This window comes from Punctularia strigosozonata, assembly GCF_000264995.1.
Source record: "Punctularia strigosozonata HHB-11173 SS5 unplaced genomic scaffold PUNSTscaffold_11, whole genome shotgun sequence".
NCBI lineage: Eukaryota > Fungi > Basidiomycota > Agaricomycetes > Corticiales > Punctulariaceae > Punctularia > Punctularia strigosozonata.
This window is the reverse complement of record NW_006767443.1, coordinates 263028-283603: the sequence shown is the minus strand read 5'-3', so window position 1 is coordinate 283603 and position 20576 is coordinate 263028. Positions and strand designations below refer to the sequence as shown.

The 20576-nt window shown below is 56.0% G+C and overlaps 8 protein-coding genes across 8 annotated transcripts; 4 read left to right on the top strand and 4 right to left on the bottom strand.

Annotated features, from left to right (window-relative positions):
* Positions 1 to 276: 276 nt before the first annotated feature.
* Positions 277 to 1160, bottom strand: PUNSTDRAFT_136829 (uncharacterized protein; the record flags this gene model as incomplete). Its single annotated transcript, XM_007386442.1, has 3 exons — positions 277 to 667; positions 726 to 1074; positions 1127 to 1160. 3 exons carry the CDS (start codon positions 1158 to 1160, stop codon positions 277 to 279), a joined length of 774 nt encoding a protein of 257 aa, XP_007386504.1.
* A 169-nt stretch (positions 1161 to 1329) lies between these two features.
* PUNSTDRAFT_28211 (P-loop containing nucleoside triphosphate hydrolase protein) lies at positions 1330 to 2364 on the top strand (the record flags this gene model as incomplete). Its single annotated transcript, XM_007386441.1, has 4 exons — positions 1330 to 1408; positions 1526 to 1612; positions 1669 to 1716; positions 1769 to 2364. Coding segments are annotated over 4 exons (810 nt in total), but the record flags the coding sequence as incomplete, so codon positions are not given.
* A 78-nt stretch (positions 2365 to 2442) lies between these two features.
* On the top strand, positions 2443 to 3017 carry PUNSTDRAFT_90778 (uncharacterized protein; the record flags this gene model as incomplete). The annotated part of the gene is made up of 2 exons (XM_007386440.1): positions 2443 to 2452; positions 2504 to 3017. 2 exons carry the CDS (start codon positions 2443 to 2445, stop codon positions 2959 to 2961), a joined length of 468 nt encoding a protein of 155 aa, XP_007386502.1. The 3' UTR covers positions 2962 to 3017.
* Positions 3018 to 3091: 74 nt separating this feature from the next.
* PUNSTDRAFT_54329 (uncharacterized protein) lies at positions 3092 to 6327 on the top strand. Its single transcript, XM_007386439.1, is given in 11 exon segments — positions 3092 to 3240; positions 3293 to 3371; positions 3424 to 3506; positions 3564 to 3664; positions 3723 to 4074; positions 4138 to 4653; positions 4718 to 5104; positions 5159 to 5296; positions 5355 to 5447; positions 5505 to 6025; positions 6042 to 6327. The coding sequence occupies 11 exon segments, from the start codon at positions 3229 to 3231 to the stop codon at positions 6061 to 6063; spliced, it is 2304 nt and encodes a 767-aa protein (XP_007386501.1). The 5' UTR covers positions 3092 to 3228; the 3' UTR covers positions 6064 to 6327.
* Positions 6328 to 6359: 32 nt separating this feature from the next.
* Positions 6360 to 12452, bottom strand: PUNSTDRAFT_145408 (uncharacterized protein; the record flags this gene model as incomplete). Its single annotated transcript, XM_007386438.1, has 8 exons — positions 6360 to 6558; positions 6612 to 6739; positions 6787 to 6997; positions 7051 to 7176; positions 7225 to 7389; positions 7441 to 7712; positions 7771 to 11065; positions 11118 to 12452. 8 exons carry the CDS (start codon positions 12450 to 12452, stop codon positions 6418 to 6420), a joined length of 5673 nt encoding a protein of 1890 aa, XP_007386500.1. The 3' UTR covers positions 6360 to 6417.
* A 553-nt stretch (positions 12453 to 13005) lies between these two features.
* Positions 13006 to 14535, bottom strand: PUNSTDRAFT_121969 (uncharacterized protein). Its single transcript, XM_007386437.1, has 3 exons — positions 14289 to 14535; positions 14115 to 14171; positions 13006 to 14033 (listed from the first exon to the last, which is right to left on the bottom strand). The coding sequence occupies exons 1-3, from the start codon at positions 14468 to 14470 to the stop codon at positions 13091 to 13093; spliced, it is 1182 nt and encodes a 393-aa protein (XP_007386499.1). The 5' UTR covers positions 14471 to 14535; the 3' UTR covers positions 13006 to 13090.
* Positions 14536 to 14646: 111 nt separating this feature from the next.
* On the bottom strand, positions 14647 to 17552 carry PUNSTDRAFT_54324 (MFS monosaccharide transporter). Its single transcript, XM_007386436.1, has 5 exons — positions 16500 to 17552; positions 16071 to 16447; positions 15307 to 16015; positions 15000 to 15251; positions 14647 to 14933 (listed from the first exon to the last, which is right to left on the bottom strand). Exons 1-5 carry the CDS (start codon positions 16581 to 16583, stop codon positions 14772 to 14774), a joined length of 1584 nt encoding a protein of 527 aa, XP_007386498.1. The 5' UTR covers positions 16584 to 17552; the 3' UTR covers positions 14647 to 14771.
* A 473-nt stretch (positions 17553 to 18025) lies between these two features.
* On the top strand, positions 18026 to 18637 carry PUNSTDRAFT_54323 (uncharacterized protein). The gene has a single exon (XM_007386435.1). The coding sequence runs from the start codon at positions 18068 to 18070 to the stop codon at positions 18272 to 18274; it is 207 nt and encodes a 68-aa protein (XP_007386497.1). The 5' UTR covers positions 18026 to 18067; the 3' UTR covers positions 18275 to 18637.
* Positions 18638 to 20576: the final 1939 nt, after the last annotated feature.

Sequence of the window (20576 nt, the reverse complement as noted above, 5' to 3'; positions counted from 1 at the left end):
ACTTCCTATCTATCGACTGCTTCACAGACGTTCAACACAGTAAATATCACGACTGTGCTTCAAATTGATCAAGCGATACCTCGGTGGGTTAATACCTCCATTATATTGAATTCGTCGCAGGATTTCTATGCTGTCGAGCGGTCTGCACGACGCCAACTCTCATTTGGTTACCAGAAAAGACTCGCAATATTATTCGTATTTTGGTCGTCCACGCCGTCCAACAAACAGCAGCCAACACCGCGAATCGCTATCTAGATGCTATGGAAAGGACACGATCTACGAAGTGAACGACGAGACGTGGTCCTCCACGACCTTCTTGATCTTGCCCTCGAGCTCGGGGGTGATGTTGCCCTTCGCGATCTCCTCAAGCAGCGCACTCTGCGCGCTGGCCAGATGCGAGCGGAACTCGGCTTCCCATGTGGTGATCTTGTCGACGGGGATGGAATCGAGCAGACCGTTCACACCGGCGTAGATGATGGGGACCTGGACCTCCATCGCCATGGGCTGGTACTGACCCTGCTTGAGGAGCTCGGTGAGACGAGCACCACGGGAGAGCAGGAAGCGGGTCGACGCGTCGAGATCGGAACCGAACTGCGCGAAGGCGGCGACCTCACGGTATTGCGCAAGGTAGAGCTTCAGCGAACCGGCGAACTTCTTCATGATCTTGCTGAAAGCGGGGATCGCATCAGTGGGGTGCCCTCGGGAAAGGTAACCATGGTACGTACGTCTGGGCAGCGGAGCCGACACGAGACACAGAGAGACCGACGTTGATAGCGGGACGGACACCACGGAAGAAGAGCTCAGCCTCCAAGAAGATCTGACCGTCCGTGATGGAAATGACGTTGGTCGGAATGTAGGCGGACACATCACCACCCTGCGTCTCGATGATGGGCAACGCAGTGAGGGATCCACCACCGAACTTGTCGTTCATCTTCGCGGCACGCTCGAGGAGACGAGAGTGGAGGTAGAAGACGTCACCGGGGTAGGCCTCACGACCGGGAGGACGACGGAGGAGGAGGGACATCTGACGGTAAGCAACGGCCTGCTTGGACAGATCGTCGTAGACGATGAGAGCTGTACAAGCAATCAGCTAACCGACACCCTATCGGCGGGCAAAGATGCTTACCGTGCTTGCCATTGTCACGGAACCACTCGCCCATGGCACAGCCAGAGAAGAATGGCCCGGGCGCATCCGACAGTTTCTTTCCTCATCGCTCCCCCCGTCGTCCTCCATGCACAGACTCGCCCTCAACAATTCGGCGCGCGCAGCCGCGCTGGCCGCCTCCCAAAAGGTCCGTCGACGCTGGGACCCAATTTTTGGCCCATTTGCTCACGTTTTACGCCGGAAAACAGAGCGCTGTCCGCGTCGCCCCGGCCGTCTTCCGCTCATACGCTACCGCGAAAGCCGGTACGTAGTCACCTCCTCGGGTCCACATACCGCAACTGACGCGTGCTGTTGATTTTCTTCTCCTCTTGGCATCCTTGTCGTTGTGTTTCGTGACCTCGCAACTATGATACGTCACAGCCGCTTCGGAGGTTTCTTCCATCCTTGAGTCCCGCATTGCCGGCACTTCAATAGGCGGAAATGTCGAGGAGACTGGCCGTGTCCTCAGTATGTTGGGATTGGAATTACCACCGAGGTCGAAGCTGATGACGCCATTTCTTCAGGCGTCGGTGACGGTATCGCGCGCGTTTGGGGCTTGAAGAACGTCCAGGGTGTGCCTTCCCCGGTACTTATCATGACGCCAGGTACTGATCTATTCTATAGCCGAGGAGATGGTGGAATTCTCCTCCGGTGTCCGTGGCATGTGCTTGAACTTGGAAGCCGACAACGTCGGTGTCTCCATCTTCGGTAACGATCGTCTCATCAAGGAGGGCGACACCGTCAAGCGTACCGGCCAGATCGTCGACGTCCCCGTCGGCCCTGCTCTCCTCGGTCGTGTCGTTGACGCCCTCGGCAACCCCATCGACGGCAAGGGCCCCATTGAGGCCACCCAGCGTAGCCGTGCCTCGCTCAAGGCGCCCGGCATTCTCCCTCGTCGCTCGGTGAACCAGCCCATGATGACTGGTATCAAGCCCATCGACGCCATGGTGCCCATTGGTCGTGGTCAGCGTGAGCTGATCATCGGTGACCGTCAGACCGGCAAGACTGCCGTCGCCATCGACACCATTCTCAACCAGAAGCGCTGGAACGACGGCGCGGATGAGTCACAGAAGCTCTACTGTGTCTACGTCGCCGTCGGCCAGAAGCGTTCCACCGTCGCTCAGCTCGTCAAGACCCTTGAGGAGAACGACGCGATGAAGTACTCCATTATCGTCGCTGCTACTGCCTCCGAGGCTGCGCCTCTCCAGTACCTCGCACCTGGACCTGCCCAACTTTCTCACGATGAGGCGAGCACGTGCGTCGGTACTTCATCCCGTCCTCTGCCACCCACCATGAGCATGTTAAGAGGTAAATACCACGGCCGTCCTATGTGATTCGACACGCTGACGAGGTGTGCAGGCGTGAACACGCTGTCGCGGATATGTGCGACCGGCATACGAACAGCCCATAGCTCCGCTGCGCTGGACCAGAACACGCAACGCGCGCTCGCGCTCATACGCGACCAGCCGTCACAATACGTCGTGGCCTCCGTCGCCGGCCGAAAGTACCTCCTGAGCCCAAGAGACCTCCTCACAGTCCCCAGGCTAAAAGACGTCCGCGTCGGCGACAAACTCCGCCTTTCCGACATCCATGAGTTGGGCTCACGCGACTACACTCTGCGGGGGAACCCTGTCATACCCGGAGGCGCCGTGAATCTTGACGCGACCGTCGTGGAACACACGAAGGGCCAGATGGAGGTCATTGTCAAATTCAAGAAGAGGAAGGGCTACCGGAAGACGGTCACTCATAAGCAGACGTATACGAGGTTGAGGATCGGGGATATTGAGATTCCAGCCATTCAGCAGCCATCACCATAGTATTACACATGTTAGCTTCATATAATGCACGCATTCTAGACTTCGGTTTCATCCGCTGTGACCTGGCAGAGAGTGCCGCTTGGTGCACTTGCAAGTTGCAATTGCAGAGATTGTGCTCGGTGGCGCGAAGGGACTCTTCGCTATGGGCGCTTGCAGGTCTTGACTCCCGACGTCCTTCACCTCCGTCTACACCGGTGTGCTGGCTCGTCTCTCTGATATCTATTCGTCTGGAGCTTCGCCACAGCACGGAGCCGTAGTACTCCCGAGATGAATGTTTGGGTGCGCAGATGAGCTGCGCAATCTGCAGAAAATCATGCTCATAGTGGAATAGACCGAACATCGCAATCCGGAAGGCCGGACCTACTGGTTCAACACCACCACTAGGGAGAGTGTATGGGAGAAGCCTGACGGTGCGTCCGTCATTTTGCTAACCGTGTGCTCTGCATGACACCACGTATGCAGACTTGAAGACTCCCTTCGAGAAAGCGCTCAACAACACCAAATGGAAAGAGTACTTCTCTGGCGGGAGGAAGTACTACTACAACGTGTGTTACTTACCGCTCTATGAGACTTGATAACTTACGCTACTTCACCGACGATAGACTGAGACGAAGGAGTCAAAATGGGATATGCCGGAGGAACTCCTGCTGCTCCTGGAAAAAGTCGAGAAGGAGAAATCGGCCACTCCTACTCCAGCGCCTTCGTACGCTCGTTCACTGTAGGGCCTACCCAAACACGTACTCACCTCATGCGGCACTTAGCGGCGCACCTGGCATGCTTCCCGCGCCTGCCGGCTTCACTCCCATCGGGCAAGCAGGCGCCCTTGTGCCAGGCATGGATCTCTCCGTGGCCCTGCCGACCCAAAATGGGCTGCCCATCTCCACCGCTACGACCGGCGCCCTCCCCGCGCGCCCCAACCTCCCGGAAGACCCCGTTATACCCCACAACGGCTTCGCCACTCTCGAGGAAGGTGAGAAGGCGTTCACGCATCTGCTCAGGAAGGCGGGCGTGGACGCGAGCTGGACCTGGGACATGACGATGCGCACTATTATTACCGATCCGCTGTACAAAGCGCTGAATACACTGGCTGAGAAAAAGAATTGCTGGCAGAAGGTGCGCATTCTCGAGGCTCTGACGTTGGAAAAAAATCATACCAATGACCACTTTTCCTCATAGTACGTCGATGGCTTGAAGGCTAAGGAGCAGGAAGAGCGCGAAGCCCGTCTCGCCAAGCTCCGCCCCGCCCTCCGTAACATGCTGAAAGGCAACCCGAACGTACACCACTACTCCACCTTTGCCACTGCTGATCGCCTGTTCGCGAATCACCCCATCTGGCAGCAGGCCAAGATCGCCGAAGAGCGCAAGCTTATCTTCGAGGAGTACATCGGGGAGCTGAAGCAACGTGAGATGCAGGAGCAGCGCGCCGCGCGCTCTCGTGCCATCTCCACCGTTGTGGCGCTCTTCAAGCAGCTCGACGTGGACGTCCTCACGCGCTGGCGCCAAGCCCACCAGATGCTCATCAACTCGGAGGAGTGGAAGTCGAACCCGGATCTGGCGAACCTCCCCACGCTTGATATACTGCTTGCGTTCGAAGACTACAGCCGAGTGCGCGAGAGGGAGTTCGAGGAGCAGATGCGCAAGCAGCAGCTCGAGAAGACCAGGAAGGAGCGGAAGGCACGGGAGGGATTCAAGGTGCGCAACCTTCCTCTTTCTTGCCGCGTAGTAGTGTTGTTAACGATGGGCTGTCTATGCATAGGCCCTCCTCGCCGAGCTCGTTCAGTCAGGCATCTTAAAGGCACGTACCAAGTGGAAGCAAATCTATCCCTCCATCAAAGATGACGACAGGTACCTGAACATTCTCGGCAACCCTGGCTCGAACCCCCTCGAGCTCTTCTGGGATATCGTCGATGACATGGACCAGAAGCTGGACGCCAAGATTGCGACCGTTGACGCCGCGCTTCGCAAAGCAGCAGAACGCAAGGGCGACAAGGCTGACGGGGCGGACAAGGAGAAGGGAGAGGTTGAGGTGTTCGAAGTGAAACCTGAGACGACGGAAGAGGAGTTCAAAGCCGCTGTGGAGGCTACGGGGGATCAAGAGGTCAGGAAACTGACCAGCGCGGATATCACAGAGATCTTTCGGACAGTAAGGAGTCGCCTTTGCGTGCATGTGTTCTCATGCTGATCGCACCCTTCAAAGAAACTTGCGGACGCTCAGAAGAAACAAGACGAAGAGCGCAAGCGAGCAGAGAGGAAGCAGAGGCACATGCAAGACGATCTGCGATATGCGCTCAAGAAATTGCCGGAGCCGCTGGACGTAAATATGTCCTACGAAGACGTGCGTGGGCTTTCTAACGTGTTGGCATCTGCTCAATCGTGCCCCTCTCACATAACAGGCTATCCCATTGATGCAAGATCTTCCCGAGTTCAAGGCGCTAGAGGACGATGGCAGGCGAGCTGCTTTCGCCAAGTTCATCAAGAGGCAGAAGGTAAACGCCCCATCTGTTCGCGTCAATCTTACGTGATCCAACCATTACGTTTTACAGGAGCGGCTGCGCGAAGCGTCCGATGACGGCGGTTCTACCACGAGTCGTAAGCGTAAGGAGCCCCATCGTGAAAAGGACGACTACCGCTCGGAACGGGATCACCACCGCCACAGTTATCATGACGATTACGACCGCCACCGAACCTCTACCAGCCGAGACTACTACAAGGATCGGGAATATTCTCGTGGCGATCGGGACCACCGCGAAAAGGATTACAAGGACTACAGAGATTATGCGCGGGACAGTAAGGACTACTACAAGAGCTCGAGGAGCAAGTATGAGAGCGAACGCGAAGAGAGAGACAGAGATCGGAGACGAGACAAGGATAGGGACAGGAGGAGCGATGATCCGTACGTCCGTGAGAGAGACAACCCGAAGCCGACAAGCGAACATGGACGAGAAGAGAGGGAAAGGAGCGTAAGCCTCGGGTACAGGGACCGCGAGGGGTCGACTAAACGTGACTACGACGATCGTCATGATGACCGTGTCGATAAGGTACGCGAGCTATTCTCGGACAGACCGAATCAACTAACCGGTCTGCATAGCGAGCGAGATATGACAAGTCGTCTCCTATCCCTGAAACGAATGGGAAGACTTCGCAGCCCGCTCGTGAGGAGACACCCGAAGAGGGGGAAATCTAGCCGGGGCGTCTCATTACTATGCGTTGCCGTACCTGTTCAATTTCCCTGCCAGGATCTGCTTGGGCATTTGACTGCCAGATTTGAAGCAACTCTACCGTGCTACTGTATCATTGCGATCAAAATACCATGCCAGATTCGTGTTCGTGCAAGATGAGTTCGGGACCGAACATACCCCACATGAGATAACGCCCCCACATTGCGAAGCCATGATGATGAGTGTAGAAGTACAAAGTGCCTGATGTACATTGTGGATGTCGATGGTATAAATCATGCTATGAAATGCGGAATGATTCGATTATCGGTCTGAGCCGCGGCGCAGCAGCAACCGCAGGATGACGTGTCAGTGACTCCATGATGCTGTGGCGAAATCTGCCGTAGCTCTCTTTAACGAGGGTGTCCTCTGGGGGGAGGGACTGGGAGTTACATCAGTACGCTCGTTACTGCCGAGAATCATCTTCGAACGAACCGTTTCAATGTCCTTCATCGTCGAAAGCGCTGCAGCCACGATGTTCATATACTCCTGGTTGTGACGAGCAAGCCGCACGTCTGCAGATATCTGCCGTGGCAGATTCGCCTCGAGATTCTTGAACATGCCTTGTGGAAGGTAAGAAACAGGAAGTGCGCCAACGTTTTGCACTTACATTCGAGGATCATACACCGTGTCGCGAGGAACTGCGGTACCGTGAAGTCGAAGTCTTCCTGACCATTCGCGCGTGTCACCGACAACCCTCGTAACAGGGGATGCTCAAGGTCGTCAATGGAAAGTAACAGAGCAACATATTTATGCTCAAAGGACACCGTGGCCGTCACCAAGGATTCTGCCATCACTTGCATGAAACGTGTCGTATCCTTCTATACGGGTTCATTCAGCGGCGCTGCCCGCAGAAACTCGCCATCTCACGTACTGTATACGCTTGAGGATCCAATCGCAATAGCGTGTACATGAATCGCAGGCTAACACGTCTTCGCTTCGCAGTGTCCATGATTTGGTCCCAGGATCCCGATCCGTATTCATAAAACCGCGACCAGTCCTAGATTATATCAGCGAGCCGACCGCATGTCAACCGACTAGTACTAACTTTCAGCCCGTTCTGCACTAGAACGTTGGCACAGCCAACCCAGCAGTCTACCCAATGATCAGCATCGTTGCGGAATTGTTCCAGCGTCCACAGGTTTTCGTTGGGGTCGAGAACATGTTTGCAGACAAAGCGAAATATCGGTGTCATAATGTGACTATCGATGATCTTCGTGCATATTCAGTAAAGGAATTTCTGAGTCTGGGCAACGCCACGCACCTGGCAAAGGCGTGCCTCCTTTATGACGGCGTCGGAGCGCTCAGCAGGGGCTTCTCCCAGTGCAACAAGAAGTGCTGGATCATTCAGGTCCAGTTCGAAGTCATCATACTCTTGACTGTCTTCACTGTGATGCGTCTTCCTCGGCCTACGTGGTTTAGGCATATAAGCAGAACGGGCATCGAGGAATGCCTGGACCAGACTCCGGACTGCGTAACCTGTCGACCGCAAGTCGACCAATCCCACCGTTGGATTCAGTGTCTCGGATATCCAAGCTACAATACAGTCAGAGACGCCGAAAACAGGATGAGCGTGAGGTGAACTCGAACTCACGTCCGTCCAGAAGGGCAGGATCAGGATACACGACCTTGTTTTCATTGGGGTCCATCGTGCATACCTCCACAGCCTTCTGTAGTGACATCAACAATATCTGAATGAGCGTCGCTATTCGATCCTTCTCGTGGTTGGCGGCGAGTTTTGGTGCATGAACCACAGGCGACGTCCTGTACTCTTCGAGAAGAATATGGGCCATGTCCTTCGCCCAAGCCATGGGTTGGTTCAATGGGAGATTCAAATGTCGGAATAGGATTGTGAAGTACATGGCGCCTCGAATGCATGCATGCCGAGTAGCAAAATCAGCGTGTCGAAAATCGGCATATCCTTGCGCGAGTCCAAACCTATGGTGTATGAAAACGGGGGAGGGTTCTAGGAGGATGCCCAGGAAGACTGTGCATATACGATTGAAAAGCATGGACAAGTCTCGTTGAAGCGGTGGGTTGGACTTCGTGAAGGGAACAGATCCGACTGGTATAACGAGGGACAACACCTTTCTGAGCTTCGCTGAAGGTGCCCCCGACACTTTATCGCTTTTGAAGTCTTGCGCTGCGCGAAATATAAGCTTCAGGAAGCACGAGAAGGCAGTGTCGTGTTGGTCATATTCGAAAAGCATCTTGATATTGTGCTCTCGTATGAAGACTGGGAAGTCGGAGCGTTCACCTTGAAGGTTACAGAATCGACGGCTCTTGAAGATCTCCATGAGATGCGTGATGACAGGAACTGCGCCGTGTAAACTCCATTTCCACGTCTTGCATAGGAGAAAGCACCTAAACACTACTAAGCGCACGTATTCGTCCCTTTTTCGCAGGGCGGCTCGACTGAGTCCTTCATCAGCGGCCTCGTGCGTGAGGCGAATTTGCTTGAGTGCTAAAAGTACAACGTCCCAAGACGGTGGCATAGAGGGATCTGACCTGGCCATTCCATGGGCTGAGAATTGGGATAAAGCACTAAGGCTGAAGATGCTTCTCCAGAGCGTCTCACTGGCCTCTAGGTCCGACTGGAGTAGTGGGCAGCTCTGAGGTTGGCGCAGGATATCGAAGAGCGGGTGGTCTGAGGTGTTGCTCAAACCAGGGAGGCGATCCCGGCAAGCGATCGATAAATGGAATAGGCAGATCCACAGTTCCGCTCCGCGGACCTGCGGAGAAGGATGGTCAAGGTCCTTATCCACCTTCGCCAGGGCGTCCACCGAGCGTTGCACACCGCATTCTTGCAGCCGTCTACACAATGAACAGATAAGACTGAGAAGTGAACCAAAAGGGCCTTCTGCAATCGCAGCGTCGTTGCCAGCTCCATGCTTCCAGCTTAGTCTTGCAGTTACTTCCACAGCGAACCAGTGGATAGAGAGATAACGTCCTGCTATATGGTGGTCGTAGCTAAGCGTCCCAGGGATGCTACGATCAAGTGCAGCCACCAGCTGAATTGCTTCATGCACGACACTCGCCTTGGCCTCGCTAGCATTCACGCTCGCGTCCGTGCTGAGGAAATTCGAAACGTATCGGGCAACTTCATGGAGCCTCCTATCGAGGACGTCGTCCTCATCCTGGGTAGCGTCGTTCACGTTGGCCAGTAAGGCGGTGCAGTAGCTAGAGAACCAGGTGCAGAGTTCTGCACTTGAAGAAGGAACGATATTGACGTCACTAGGAAGCACCACTGCGTCCTTTTCCTCCTGTCCACCCAAGGCTGCAACCAAGCTGTACAGGCCCTCCCTACCGAGATAGAAACGTCTGCTGAAGCGGAGCCCGGGGCGAAAGAGCTTGATCCCGAAGTCTAAGCTGATGGTAGTCGTACCACCGAACGACCTCTCTGGAGACGATGAGCGACGATGAGGCGCAGCGTGATTATCGTCATGATCAACTGCCGCGGCGTGTTGGTTTCTGACATTCATACCGTCTCGCCCGAGCGATTGCGCGGGTCTCCGGGCCCTAGCACGAGCCTCCTCTCGCTGCAAGGGTGCGAGCGCTATGTGGAACGACTCGTCTTCAAGATCAATGGTAACAGCATCCGGTCGTCGGCGAAGTCCTATAAGCGGGCGTCCATCTGACTTCTGAACGTGAAGATGCATCTGACGATGTCCACGATTCTTCTTCTTCCGCTTTTGCTGGGTTTCTGCAAGAACCGCTTTATGGACGTTTGGAGCATCCGTGGAACCGGCAACGCTCCCGTCTGTGTCTCCCTCCTCAGGCTCCACGGAAAGAGGCCGAGACGAAGATTGTCGATCAGCGAGTCGGTCCCTCCCGCCCGCTGTCCTAAACGGCAGACGTGTTTGATGCGTGCCACCGCTACTTCGTGCTCCACCGACGACGATATCGAGAGGATAGCTCCTTCTAGCATGGCCGTGCGATCCAGGATCACGTCTGCGCTTCGAATGGGATCTCGCTTTGGAGATCCGCCGAGAGCGCTTCCCAGTCAAAGTTCTTGTCAACATGTAGTCAATCAAGCTTCCTTCGTTGACACGACCACGCGAACCGCTCTCCTGCCACGCCCGAGGGTCGTTGAACGTAGCCACGAGTTCGTCGTCGACATCAGCCACCACATCGCTTATGCCGCCTTCTTCCGATGACTCCGAGTCATCGTTTGGGAGATCAATGACTTCCGTCCGCGGACTGGGCGACGGCGCCCTGGTGCGGGTGAGCCTCTTGTGGCCTCCCGACATTCGTGGAGACGATACCGGCCCCGGAGTTGATCGTAAGCGAGGGGAGACTTCGCCAGAAGAGCGTTCGTCGTCTTCGCTCTCCGTATCCCCGCGAACTTCGCGGTCGGCATTCGCCACAGTAGGGCGGACCCTGGACTGGCCAGGCTGTAAAGGTCCAGATTCATCCCGATGTTTGTCACGAATCTTGCGAAGATTCTTTGGCCTAGATTTGTCCTCCAAGACCATACGCTTCCACAGAACCACCGGCCCCATCTTTTTCAAGATTTTCTGTTGCTTCGGATCCAACTCGACTCCATCTTCCGAGCCTGAGCTTGAAGCGGTGCCGCGAACGGGGGACTGTTGCGGAGAATCAGAGTTGGAGTCCCCACCCGGAGATGCTGGAACAGGAGAGTCCACACTGTTCGGTATGGACCGGGCATCAACGGTTGGCAAGGCCGCAGCTTGGAAGTCCGGTGGCGTGCTGGGCGGCGGGGTTGCAGCCAGCCGATCAGCATCTGTGACTATTTCCCAGGGCATATCATCGTCGACTGTATGATGCGGGTCATTGACGTCGACATCGAATGTTTCCATGTGATCATGTGAGACATGAGGAGGATGTGCAGGTTTGGTCGCAGTCCTAGATCGAGCTCTAGATGATGTCTTCGATAGCGAATTAAGCAATCGACATTGACCAAACAGCAAAATGACGTACCTCTCGTCGTTTCCTAGACCTGGGAGATACGGTTTTCCGCGACGAGTTTGTGGTAATTGGTAGACGCATGGGAAATGCATTGGACTTTTTCCGCCGTATCGGCTCGACCACTTGAGAATCGGATTGCGATTTCTGGGTTCGCCCTCGGGATTGAGCCCCATCCACATCATCATCGCTCATCTCGTCGAATGCTTTGGGGTACCATTTCTTGGCGTTGCTGGGTTGCTGATCCGCATGTTCGTTTTCGAGTCGATCACCACTACGGGCTCTGCTCGCGGAGCGTCTCCCCCGTCTCGTCCGGTCCCTCACGACGTCGACGTAGTCATCAAACCCCTCTCCGTCGCCCTCCTCCTGACCCTCCTGCGTCTCCCCTTCTTGCCATTCCTTGTCCTGGCTGTCGTCGGCCCCATTGCCGCTCCCCACGCGCTCCCGAGATCTTGATCGCCCGCGAGTATATCTGGGGGGGACATAGGCATCCGGATCAGCAGCTTTCATTTGCTTCGCATATCGACCGTCCAGGATCGTCACCGGACGTTTTTGGATAGGTTGACGCTTCCGAAACGTCCAACGTGGGGCCTGTCCTTCACCGGAATCCGCCGCGTCCACGGAGAGGTCGATCTCCACAGATCCTCGGTTTTGACTAGGGGAACGGCTTCGAGAGGAGGCACGCGATGCAGAGCTGCGCGGTGAATTAGATAGCTGGGAAAGCGGCGAGGATGGCAGCGCAGATGATGGCAGCTCTTGTATCGCTGCATCTATTGTCTCTGCTTCAGGGTTAGGCGGGGAGTAAGGAGCAGCGGCGTGGTTGACTGGTTCAGCCGAGGTCAGACGCAAAGGGTCCAATGAGGGAGATCGAGAAGGGATGGGACGATTGATACTGTCCGTAGGTACAGGGCGAGGCGGAGATGATTGGAGGGGAGAGTCCCAGTCATCGAGGTCTGGGGCAGCAAGGTCCAGAGTACTGGTACTTGCGGGAGGAGAAGTAGGCCGAGAGGAGGTGCCATGATCGCGTAGACGAGCGTCCTCCTTATCATCGCAAAATGCGTCCAGTGGATCATCGGTAGTGTCATACGATCCGACTCCTTCGTCCGTTTCTGGCGGTGCGCTGAGTAGCACGTCAGGTGATGGGCCGCGAGAAGGCGTGCGTATGACAGAGCCTGACGCCTGAGAGCTGGGATGACTGAGCTCGCGTGTCTTCTCGTATTGTCCCGGTACTCCTCTATCTTTGCGAGAGTAAGTGCGCAGGGTGGACTCCGGACGGACGCATTCGATGGTTGGTACAGACAACTCCTCGGGATTGAGCTGTAGCGGCACAATCAGACGAGTGACGCGCATGTGTAGAATCTGGTACGCGCCTTTCTCCGTTTCTTCAAAGGCTTCTTGTCCTCGGGGGATCCTCCTATGGAGGGACTACACCCGATAGCATCGGAACGCGTATTCGGCTTGACGAATGGAGATGCCTGGACTCCAAATATCCTGGGTAAGTACGTAGGGTCTTGCGCAGCAAGTTGCTCTCGCTCTTCTGCGTCTGATGTTTCTACATATTCGTCGTCGAGCATTGCTCGGATCGAGGGCTAGACGTGTATCCAAAGCAGCGCAGCTTGCGACTCTGGGGAACTGGCAGGGGGACGCGAGGGAAATGTCAGTGACTCACGACACGTGATGGCGTTTGTCCCAGGGCGAAGGTGTGGGAAAGCAACATTGATCGCTAAACCGTGCTAGCGCTCTTGTCTACCCAATGCAATATACTTAACGGCCTCTGTTTGGCCAAATTGCTGATTTCTGACCTCCTATACAGAATATGATAGCTTATCATGAGTTCCCTGGAACATGGAAGACTCTCACTGGCCGGTGTCCGGATATGCTCGCCGAGCTAGACACCGTGACTGTATCCCTCTCTCGTCAGCCGACGCGACGGGTTAGAGGCGTTGTTGCTATTACCGAGTATTTGATTCGTTCGTTACTCGTATCAGCTAACACCAACAGAAGCGCTCATTGAATAGCCAATGAACTTCTCCCGGGTGCTCCTTCCCATACCAACTGATCGCGCTTAGATGGTCCTTTCGGTCCTCGTATTCTCCTCCCAGATCTTTCGCGACCCCCTGCAAATGCAGAGGCAGGTTCCAAGCTTCGACGCGCGTCATCCCCGCCTTCTTGGCCGCTTTCAGGACTCTCGCTAGCAACCCTGCAAAGGTCTCGTCGATAGCGCGCAACCGCGTCAAGATCATCGTCGGCGCGGGGAGATCCAGGGTCCATGTCGCGTACCCATCGATTGAGTCCTGTTCCCCATACAATGCGACACCCCAGGCCGCATCGGCTTCAGGCTTCCCCGACGCTTGAAGGTAGAATTTCGACCGCGCTATCTGGGATGCGGCCGTTCCTCCACCGGGAAGGACCGTGAACAGACTATCGACGCGCGGCTCGCTCTGCGCCAAAGCTGCAGCGGCCTCGACGAGGTCCTTTCTCATTCTCCGCTCGTCGTCTTCCCAGACGGTCTTGCATTCGTCTTCATCCAGCCATCTCCATTCTCCTGCAGACTTCTCCGCCCCGGTCATGCGCGCCAGCGTCTCCTCCACGTTCCATACCGTGGCGTTGGCGCCGCGCAAGACCCATCCCTCGTCCTCCGGGGTCTTCCCGCACTTGCGATAAAAGTCGGGCCCGATGTCACTGTACAGCACCGAGCAAATACCCCTCGGCACGCCATCGATTTCCTCGGGTGGCGTACCCCACGCGTCCGGGAACGTCGCAGTAGTATCGCGCGCACCGAGAACCCAATGCAAAAGCCTCATCATGTGGTTCGCGTACCCCTTACGGCGATACTGCGCCGGCGTGAAGACGGATGCGACGCCGTAGCAGACTACCTCTTCGGGCACTGCACCAGCAGATGTCCCGCTGATCAGCCCGACGCGTCGGAACCTGTTGGGTTTAAGCATAAGCATCGCAGCGTCGATCAGCGTCCTGCCGTAAGGTTGTAATCGCAGACGCGATGGCTCGCACGTTTCGCAGGCACATTTGAATTCGAGGGTCGTAGGATCGCTTCGGGGCGCCAAAACCCTACGATGCGAGACCAAAAGGGTAATCAGCCGAGAATCACCTGAGATCGCAGCACAACGGGGGACGGCGGTGTGCGCGATGGTCGTCTACAATATGTGAGTATTCCGGTCAACCCACCAGGTGCGTAGCTTCCCATCGCGTGCATGCTCCAACGAATCCATCGATGCATCGCGCTCAAGATATTGCTCGATGGTCAGACCCCGACCCCACTGCACCCAAGTCCGCCGTCGGGACTCTACGACTTGTTCGGGTGTCGCGAGAAATAAGCTCAGAGAAGCGAAGTCATCAGATCCTGCCATCGCAGCTGAGTTTCCGTCTCCACCGTATTTCAGGTGATTGAGGCCAAGTTGGAAGGTCACGAAGGTGGCGAAACCCCAGGGTGACAACGGATTTCAACAGCGATCAGCGTGTTGCTTTCGCTTCTGACATTGCGACTCAAGACCTTCTCAAGCTCATGGCATACGGCAGGCATGGAGTTGGGGAATCATGCTCCTGATATTATTCCGGATGTAATAAAATTTAAAGTACAACAGCTGTCGCGCGGGATATGATGTGCTAATAGTACATTTTGTCTTGTTGACGTTCCGAGTAACGTATTGATTAAACCTTCTCTTCGATGTGCTCGTGGCGAATCTTGTCGAGTGCGTGAGGATCCGAGGCGTGAACGTCGTTCTCGAGCATCTGCTTGCGGTAAGCAATAGAGCGGAGCGGAGTCGTGTTCTGGTAAAGGATGTCGACTTGTTCGAGGGAGAGACCCTTGGTCTGTGAAGAAAAGCGAATCGTCAACAACGTGATCCCGGGCTCTGTGAATATGGCGGATATACACACCTCGGGTATGCAGAAGTAGGTGAAGATGATGCAGCACAAGCAGGTTGAGCCCCAGATGAAGAACACCTTGGACTCGAGGCCGGCAGAGCCCGCTTCCTTGTTGACAAGGTAGGGGGTGGCGTAGCCGATGCCGAAATTCCAGAGCCAGTTGGAGGCGGCAGCCATAGACAGCGCCTTGGCACGGATATTGAGGGGGTATATTTCGCCGACAACGACCCATGCGATAGGACCCCACGTAGATGCGAAGAAGGCCTGGAGGATATGGGTAAGTGAATGGTCGAAAAGCGTGTGTGAAATGGTCACGTACGATGTAGATGCAGACGAGGGCGATGAGGGCTTGCTGGCCGGCGTGATCGTTCACGGAAACTGTGACACCGATGATGGCGACGAGGTATTCACATATGCACATGCCGATAGCGCCGATGAGGAGCAGGCGTCGACGCCCGAAGCGTTCGACACCCCACATTCCGGGAACGGTCATGCCGACGTTCACGACGTTGGTCGCAATGGTGATGATGAAGGCGTCCTTGATACCGGAGTTCTTGAAGAACGTGGTACCGTAGTAGAAGATGAAGTTGATGCCGGTGAGCTGCTGGAGCGCCTGGATTGCGATACCCGTGAACGTGCGGAAACCGATCTTGTTGCCCTGGCCGCGGAAGCAGTCCAGATACGACGAATCGCCGAGGGCGGTCTCCGCTTCCAGGTTGGCGCGGATGTCGGCGATCTCGAGCTGAACGGCGATGTCGTCGGCCGAGACGGAGGTGAGACGACCGAGAGCGGCAGCGGCCTCGGCGTGGCGGCCCTTCTTTACGAGCCAACGGGGAGACTCAGGCAGAAGGGCAAGTCCGCCGGAAAGGACGGCGGCAAAGATAAACTGAATGGCGATGGGGATGCGGTAGGAGGAGTGATCCGCGCGGTTCTTGGTGGCATTGTTGATGATGGCGGCGAGGAGAAGGCCGATAGTGATGGCCCATTGGTAGCCGGACACGACAGCGCCACGAATCCACTTGGGTGCACTGGTCAAAGAGCGTTAGCGCAAGTAAAGGGGGGGGGGCGAAGATGTAAGCTCACCATTCCGATTGGTACATGGGGACGAGGGTTGAGATGAGACCGACGCCGAGACCGGCGAAGACGCGGCCGACGACGAAGAGGGCGATTTGAGTCGCAGCGGTTTGCATAGCGACACCGATGGAGAAGACCAAGCAGGAGAACACGATACCCCATTTGCGACCGACAATGTCGCCCATGGGCGCACCGAGCAAGGCACCGAAGAACGTACCAGCGGAGAGGATGGAGACGACGAGCGATTCCCGGCCCGAGTCTATGGTACAGGTGCCGTCGGAGTGCTGGGTGCCAAACGTGCAGAGCCAGTTCTGCATCTCCTTGATACCGGAGATGGTACCGGTGTCGTAGCCATAGAGCACACCACCGAACGCGGCAAACGCGACCTGGAACGGCAATGAGACGAAGCAAGCATATGACGAGTCGCAGGCAACGTACGATGAGGACTCCGGCGAGCTTGGACTTGGATTGGATGTGTTCGCCAACGCCGGCACCTGATGATACGGCGCCACCGCCAGCCATTGTGAAGCGAGAGGGTAGGGAGAGGGCGAGATTTGAGCGGTGAGAAGGGCGATAGAATGCGGATGCACTGGAGGACAAAGAACGGCCATGGCCCGGTTTTATAGGGCGGGGAAGGTACGAGGAGGCGGGGGAGGGGTCGCGTAAGGGACGCGTCGCAGAAGGGCGCCGGCACCCCATGGGCCGCCCCCGTCGAGAACGTGCGACAATAGGTCTTCCAAGTTCCTCCCCGGCGTCATCCGCTGGATGTTTCGATCTTCCGAATGTGCCATACTCGTCGGCCGGGTCGGTTATTCGGGCGTGGACGACAGAAAGTGGGATGTATTCTGCGTGTGTAAGCTACGTCATTCCCAGGCTGGTTCTATCTACCCGACGACGATGAGTGACCCTGCGAGCGATATCGTCTCTCTCTGCGAACTCTTTGCGACCAAAGACAGGGACGAAACCGAACAAGCAGAGAACGACCATTGGCCCGAGCCGCCAAGACAGGGGTGATGATTTACACGGTTCTCGAACAAACCCGCATGCAGGCGCGGGCACGATCGATCGCGCACCTTCCCCCCCGACGATGCCCGCGTCCCGGATGCGATACGACCACCTCCGCCAGAACCCTGCGACCCCTGTGCGAGTTTCGAGTCGGCCGTCGTCTGCGCGGAACTCGCAGACCGCCGGACGGTCTCTGGCAATCGGTTGCAGTGTGAGGCCTGATCGGACCCGACACCTACCGGGGTCCCCACGACCGCATACGACTGCATCCAGTATTTTCTTCGGGCACCCGGTTTTCCCCTAAATAGCTGGTCCGGAAGATCGGACCGACTCCAGACGACGACCGGGTTGAGGCTGGTGGCGGGGGCGGGGGTTCGTATGCCGGACGAAGATCCGAACATGCGGGGTGCCATGGAGTAGAAGATGGCTCACACGATGGCGAAGCTTGCGCGAAGCACCGGCTTTGCGACGTCGTCAATCCATGACGATGAGCATGATGTCCATACACGATGTGACGGCCATAAGGTCGAGAATGGCAGAGGTTGGCCTGGGGAACGTTGGCAGAGACTACAAGAAACGTTCAAGTGTGTCCCATATCCAGATGACTTGGGTCGATATTGAATCAAAGATAGCAGGAGGGCAACCCTGCGGTCGTTCGTTGGTAGTTACGTGTCCTTCGAGTTCATGAGGAGTTGCCAGAGAACACCGGGAAACACAGCACAATACACCAGCGGGGCGGAGGGTAAATCGAGCATCAAGAATTACACAGATAAGCGCACCCTCCCGTCTTTATACGCGCGTTAACGTTCATCTGTCGTTTGGCCATATTCCCGAGGAGTCCCCGCGTTCCGGACCCGGGCCGGTTGCGATATCGCGTCCGTAGAGATCAGTGTTCAACCCACCCCAACCCATCAGGGGACTTCTCCGCTTCCACCAGATTGGCGAGACATGGATCTGCTACTTACTTATGCTTAACGCCGAACTGTCCAGCACAATTATCAATGCAGCGCGGAAGGGCGACTTGGCGCGTCGTTGGACACCCGGCGAGGCCAGCACGGCTGACGGTAGGTCCTGATGTCCGGTCCGGTGCTACCTCGCCGAGAATGGTCAACGTGATTCCTCCCTTGCCCGCATCCACTCGATCTAAGAACACGGAAAATCTTGCGGCGTCTCCGCCTTTCGCGACATCCCCAAGGCCCAGTTCTTAAGACTCCGATGTAATAGGCTCTCGAATGCTTCTCTAGTACACCGCGAGTCTTCCGCGACACGACTGCGGGATCATTGAAGATTTGTCGATCGTATTCGGTGTTTCAGGCTGCCTCCGATTGGAAGCGCTGGACGAGCTTTCGTGGCGCAGCTTTGGCATGTACCCAGTTTATCTTGTGAGCTTGCGTTAAGGTGCTGACTCTCTAGCTCCCAACAACTCCAATGCTCGCTCTCCTCAATTACTGAACCGGGACGCGCTCATGCTGCCGATGAACTTGTTTGGCGCCTATATCTCTGCTAATGCACGGACTGGTTATCGTACATCTTGTCGTGACTTGCGCTGAGAAACTGATTTGCTCCAAAATAACCCCAAACACCTAACCCGGACCGCAAGCTCCTTAATCCCGTCCAGACGCTTGCCACGAGTTATGCGATGCGACGCTCGAAGCCTCCCCGACCGCATGGACGGACTGTCAGATATCGACCATCAATTCAGTTCATTCACAAACTGGCTTCGCCGCATCAACGTGCGACGCTCAAGCGGGTAGGTTGTACGTGAAGTGCGCCTGCTGCGATCACTCTCCGCTCATCCTTCCCATGCCAGATGAACTTCTCCTTACTCCAGCTACTCCAGCAGGAGGTATCGCAAATGGGATGATATCGTCAACGATGCTCCGATCCCCCCCCCCGCCCATGTGCGCCCGCCACTGCCATGCGCATTTGTTGGTTATTCGGGCGCTGTTGCCCCGTAGGGTAAGATGCCGTTTAACTGAATGAACTCGTAGAATTCGCAGGCTGTCTCGTTCACACCAACGGTTCAGCGTCCCGCGCTCCGTAGCTACCGGACGCCGTCGTGAGAAGGTACATTATCGCTCGATAGTTTCATGTTTGCCGGCGAGGGTGAATACTGTTGGAGTGCTCTAGTCTGTTTATCGCGACGCACAGAGCAAGGGTCCGTAGTATGCATCCATCCTTAATGGAGTTTCGACGTTCAGCGCGTATATTATGAAGAGCGATTCTATTCCCGATCTCTGCTTCTGGATGCGGCGACTGAACAGCCTCATACACTTCCTCTGAGCTTCCTCAAGCTTCCCTTAATATTGCCATCGACGACCAGGCGCTCTATTGCCACGATTCACTCCCGCTGGCGGCATTCAATACGCGCGACGTTTTAAGCCATATACGACCAGTCACTGAAACATTCTCTTCGAATTCTTGGGCTATCGTATCGTGTCTCTATCAACGTTTCCGCCCCACATGTCCGACGGTAACAGGGTCAGGTCCCTCGAGATCTCACGGGTGAACGTCTTCGCGAGCCGGAGAAAGGGAAGACGATAAACCTATCGGTCAGCATCGCGAGTTCGACTTCCTCAAGCGGACGCAAGTCGTGCTTTCGGGCGCTTCGCTGCCAGATGCGTCCCGTTACGGTAATTTGCTGAGCGGCATGTGATTTTGGCGCATATCTATTTTTATTTCTGCAGCTGGCGCGTGGCGGACAGCGAGGAACGAGAAATCGTGTCTGGCACTGCTGCCGCGGCTCTCAGCGTCGGGAGTCAGAGGCTATGGGTTTGTCTATCTGCAAGGCGGAGCGTGAACGATGGCGAATCGCGCCAGTAATCGTGTCTGCCAGTAAAGGAAAACACGCGTATCGTCGCGAGCAAGGACTGCAGCGAGCACGCGGCACTCGGATTCCCATGAGCTCATTGTGCCTTTGATCTTTGCTACGATCACCGGGCCCGAGATGGAGTGACAGCAGAAAGCAAAATTTTCGAAACAAGCGAAGAAGGGTATTTGATCGGTTGTTCTCCTGAGAGTCGTCGAAGAGTTCCTGCCTGGGTGCCTTCGGCCGACATGCGAGCAAAAGAGGACACGCGAAGACCTCAGATATCGGATACCAGTGCGAGAGGACTCAGAGCGACCACCGAAACGCATCCCGGAGGTGCTTGCACGCGTCCGGGAGAACTTTAGATCCGTTTAAGGAGGTCGGCCCCATATTGCGGCACGTCGGGTGCGGGGTGATCCGGGGGAGAGGACAAGTCCTGTGACCGGCGGTGCCTGAATGCCTCGCGCGGGCTTAGGATCAGCCGTCGACGCAACTGTCCATATTCGCGACGAGCTCGCGACGTACATACGTACAGAATGAAACACCATGGGACCTCAGTCGATCGATTACTGACTGCAGCCCTCTGCAGCTCCTAAATCGCGAGTTTCGGATACAATAGGCTCACTGAGGGGCGAGCAAAGAGGGTACGGGATACAGGCCCGCAAGGCCGGACATGCGCGGAGCTTGAATCTCAGACGATG

What these genes read in the sequence shown, in the direction of transcription:
- PUNSTDRAFT_54329 (XM_007386439.1), top strand. An exon ending in AGGCACGGGAGGGATTCAAG is followed by an intron (nt 4,654 to 4,717) that starts GTGCGCAACCTT and finishes GTCTATGCATAG; the next exon opens with GCCCTCCTCGCCGAGCTCGT. An exon ending in AGTTCATCAAGAGGCAGAAG is followed by an intron (nt 5,448 to 5,504) that starts GTAAACGCCCCA and finishes TACGTTTTACAG; the next exon opens with GAGCGGCTGCGCGAAGCGTC.
- PUNSTDRAFT_121969 (XM_007386437.1), bottom strand. Translation starts at nt 14,470, where the DNA reads ATGGCAGGATCTGATGACTTCGCTTCTCTGAGCTTATTTCTCGCGACA. An exon ending in GATGGGAAGCTACGCACCTG is followed by an intron (nt 14,172 to 14,288) that starts GTGGGTTGACCG and finishes CTCGCATCGTAG; the next exon opens with GGTTTTGGCGCCCCGAAGCG. An exon ending in TTCAAATGTGCCTGCGAAAC is followed by an intron (nt 14,034 to 14,114) that starts GTGCGAGCCATC and finishes TAAACCCAACAG; the next exon opens with GTTCCGACGCGTCGGGCTGA.
- PUNSTDRAFT_54323 (XM_007386435.1), top strand. Translation starts at nt 18,068, where the DNA reads ATGCAGCGCGGAAGGGCGACTTGGCGCGTCGTTGGACACCCGGCGAGG.
- PUNSTDRAFT_54324 (XM_007386436.1), bottom strand. Translation starts at nt 16,583, where the DNA reads ATGGCTGGCGGTGGCGCCGTATCATCAGGTGCCGGCGTTGGCGAACAC. An exon ending in AGCTCGCCGGAGTCCTCATC is followed by an intron (nt 16,448 to 16,499) that starts GTACGTTGCCTG and finishes TTGCCGTTCCAG; the next exon opens with GTCGCGTTTGCCGCGTTCGG. An exon ending in CCCATGTACCAATCGGAATG is followed by an intron (nt 16,016 to 16,070) that starts GTGAGCTTACAT and finishes CTCTTTGACCAG; the next exon opens with TGCACCCAAGTGGATTCGTG.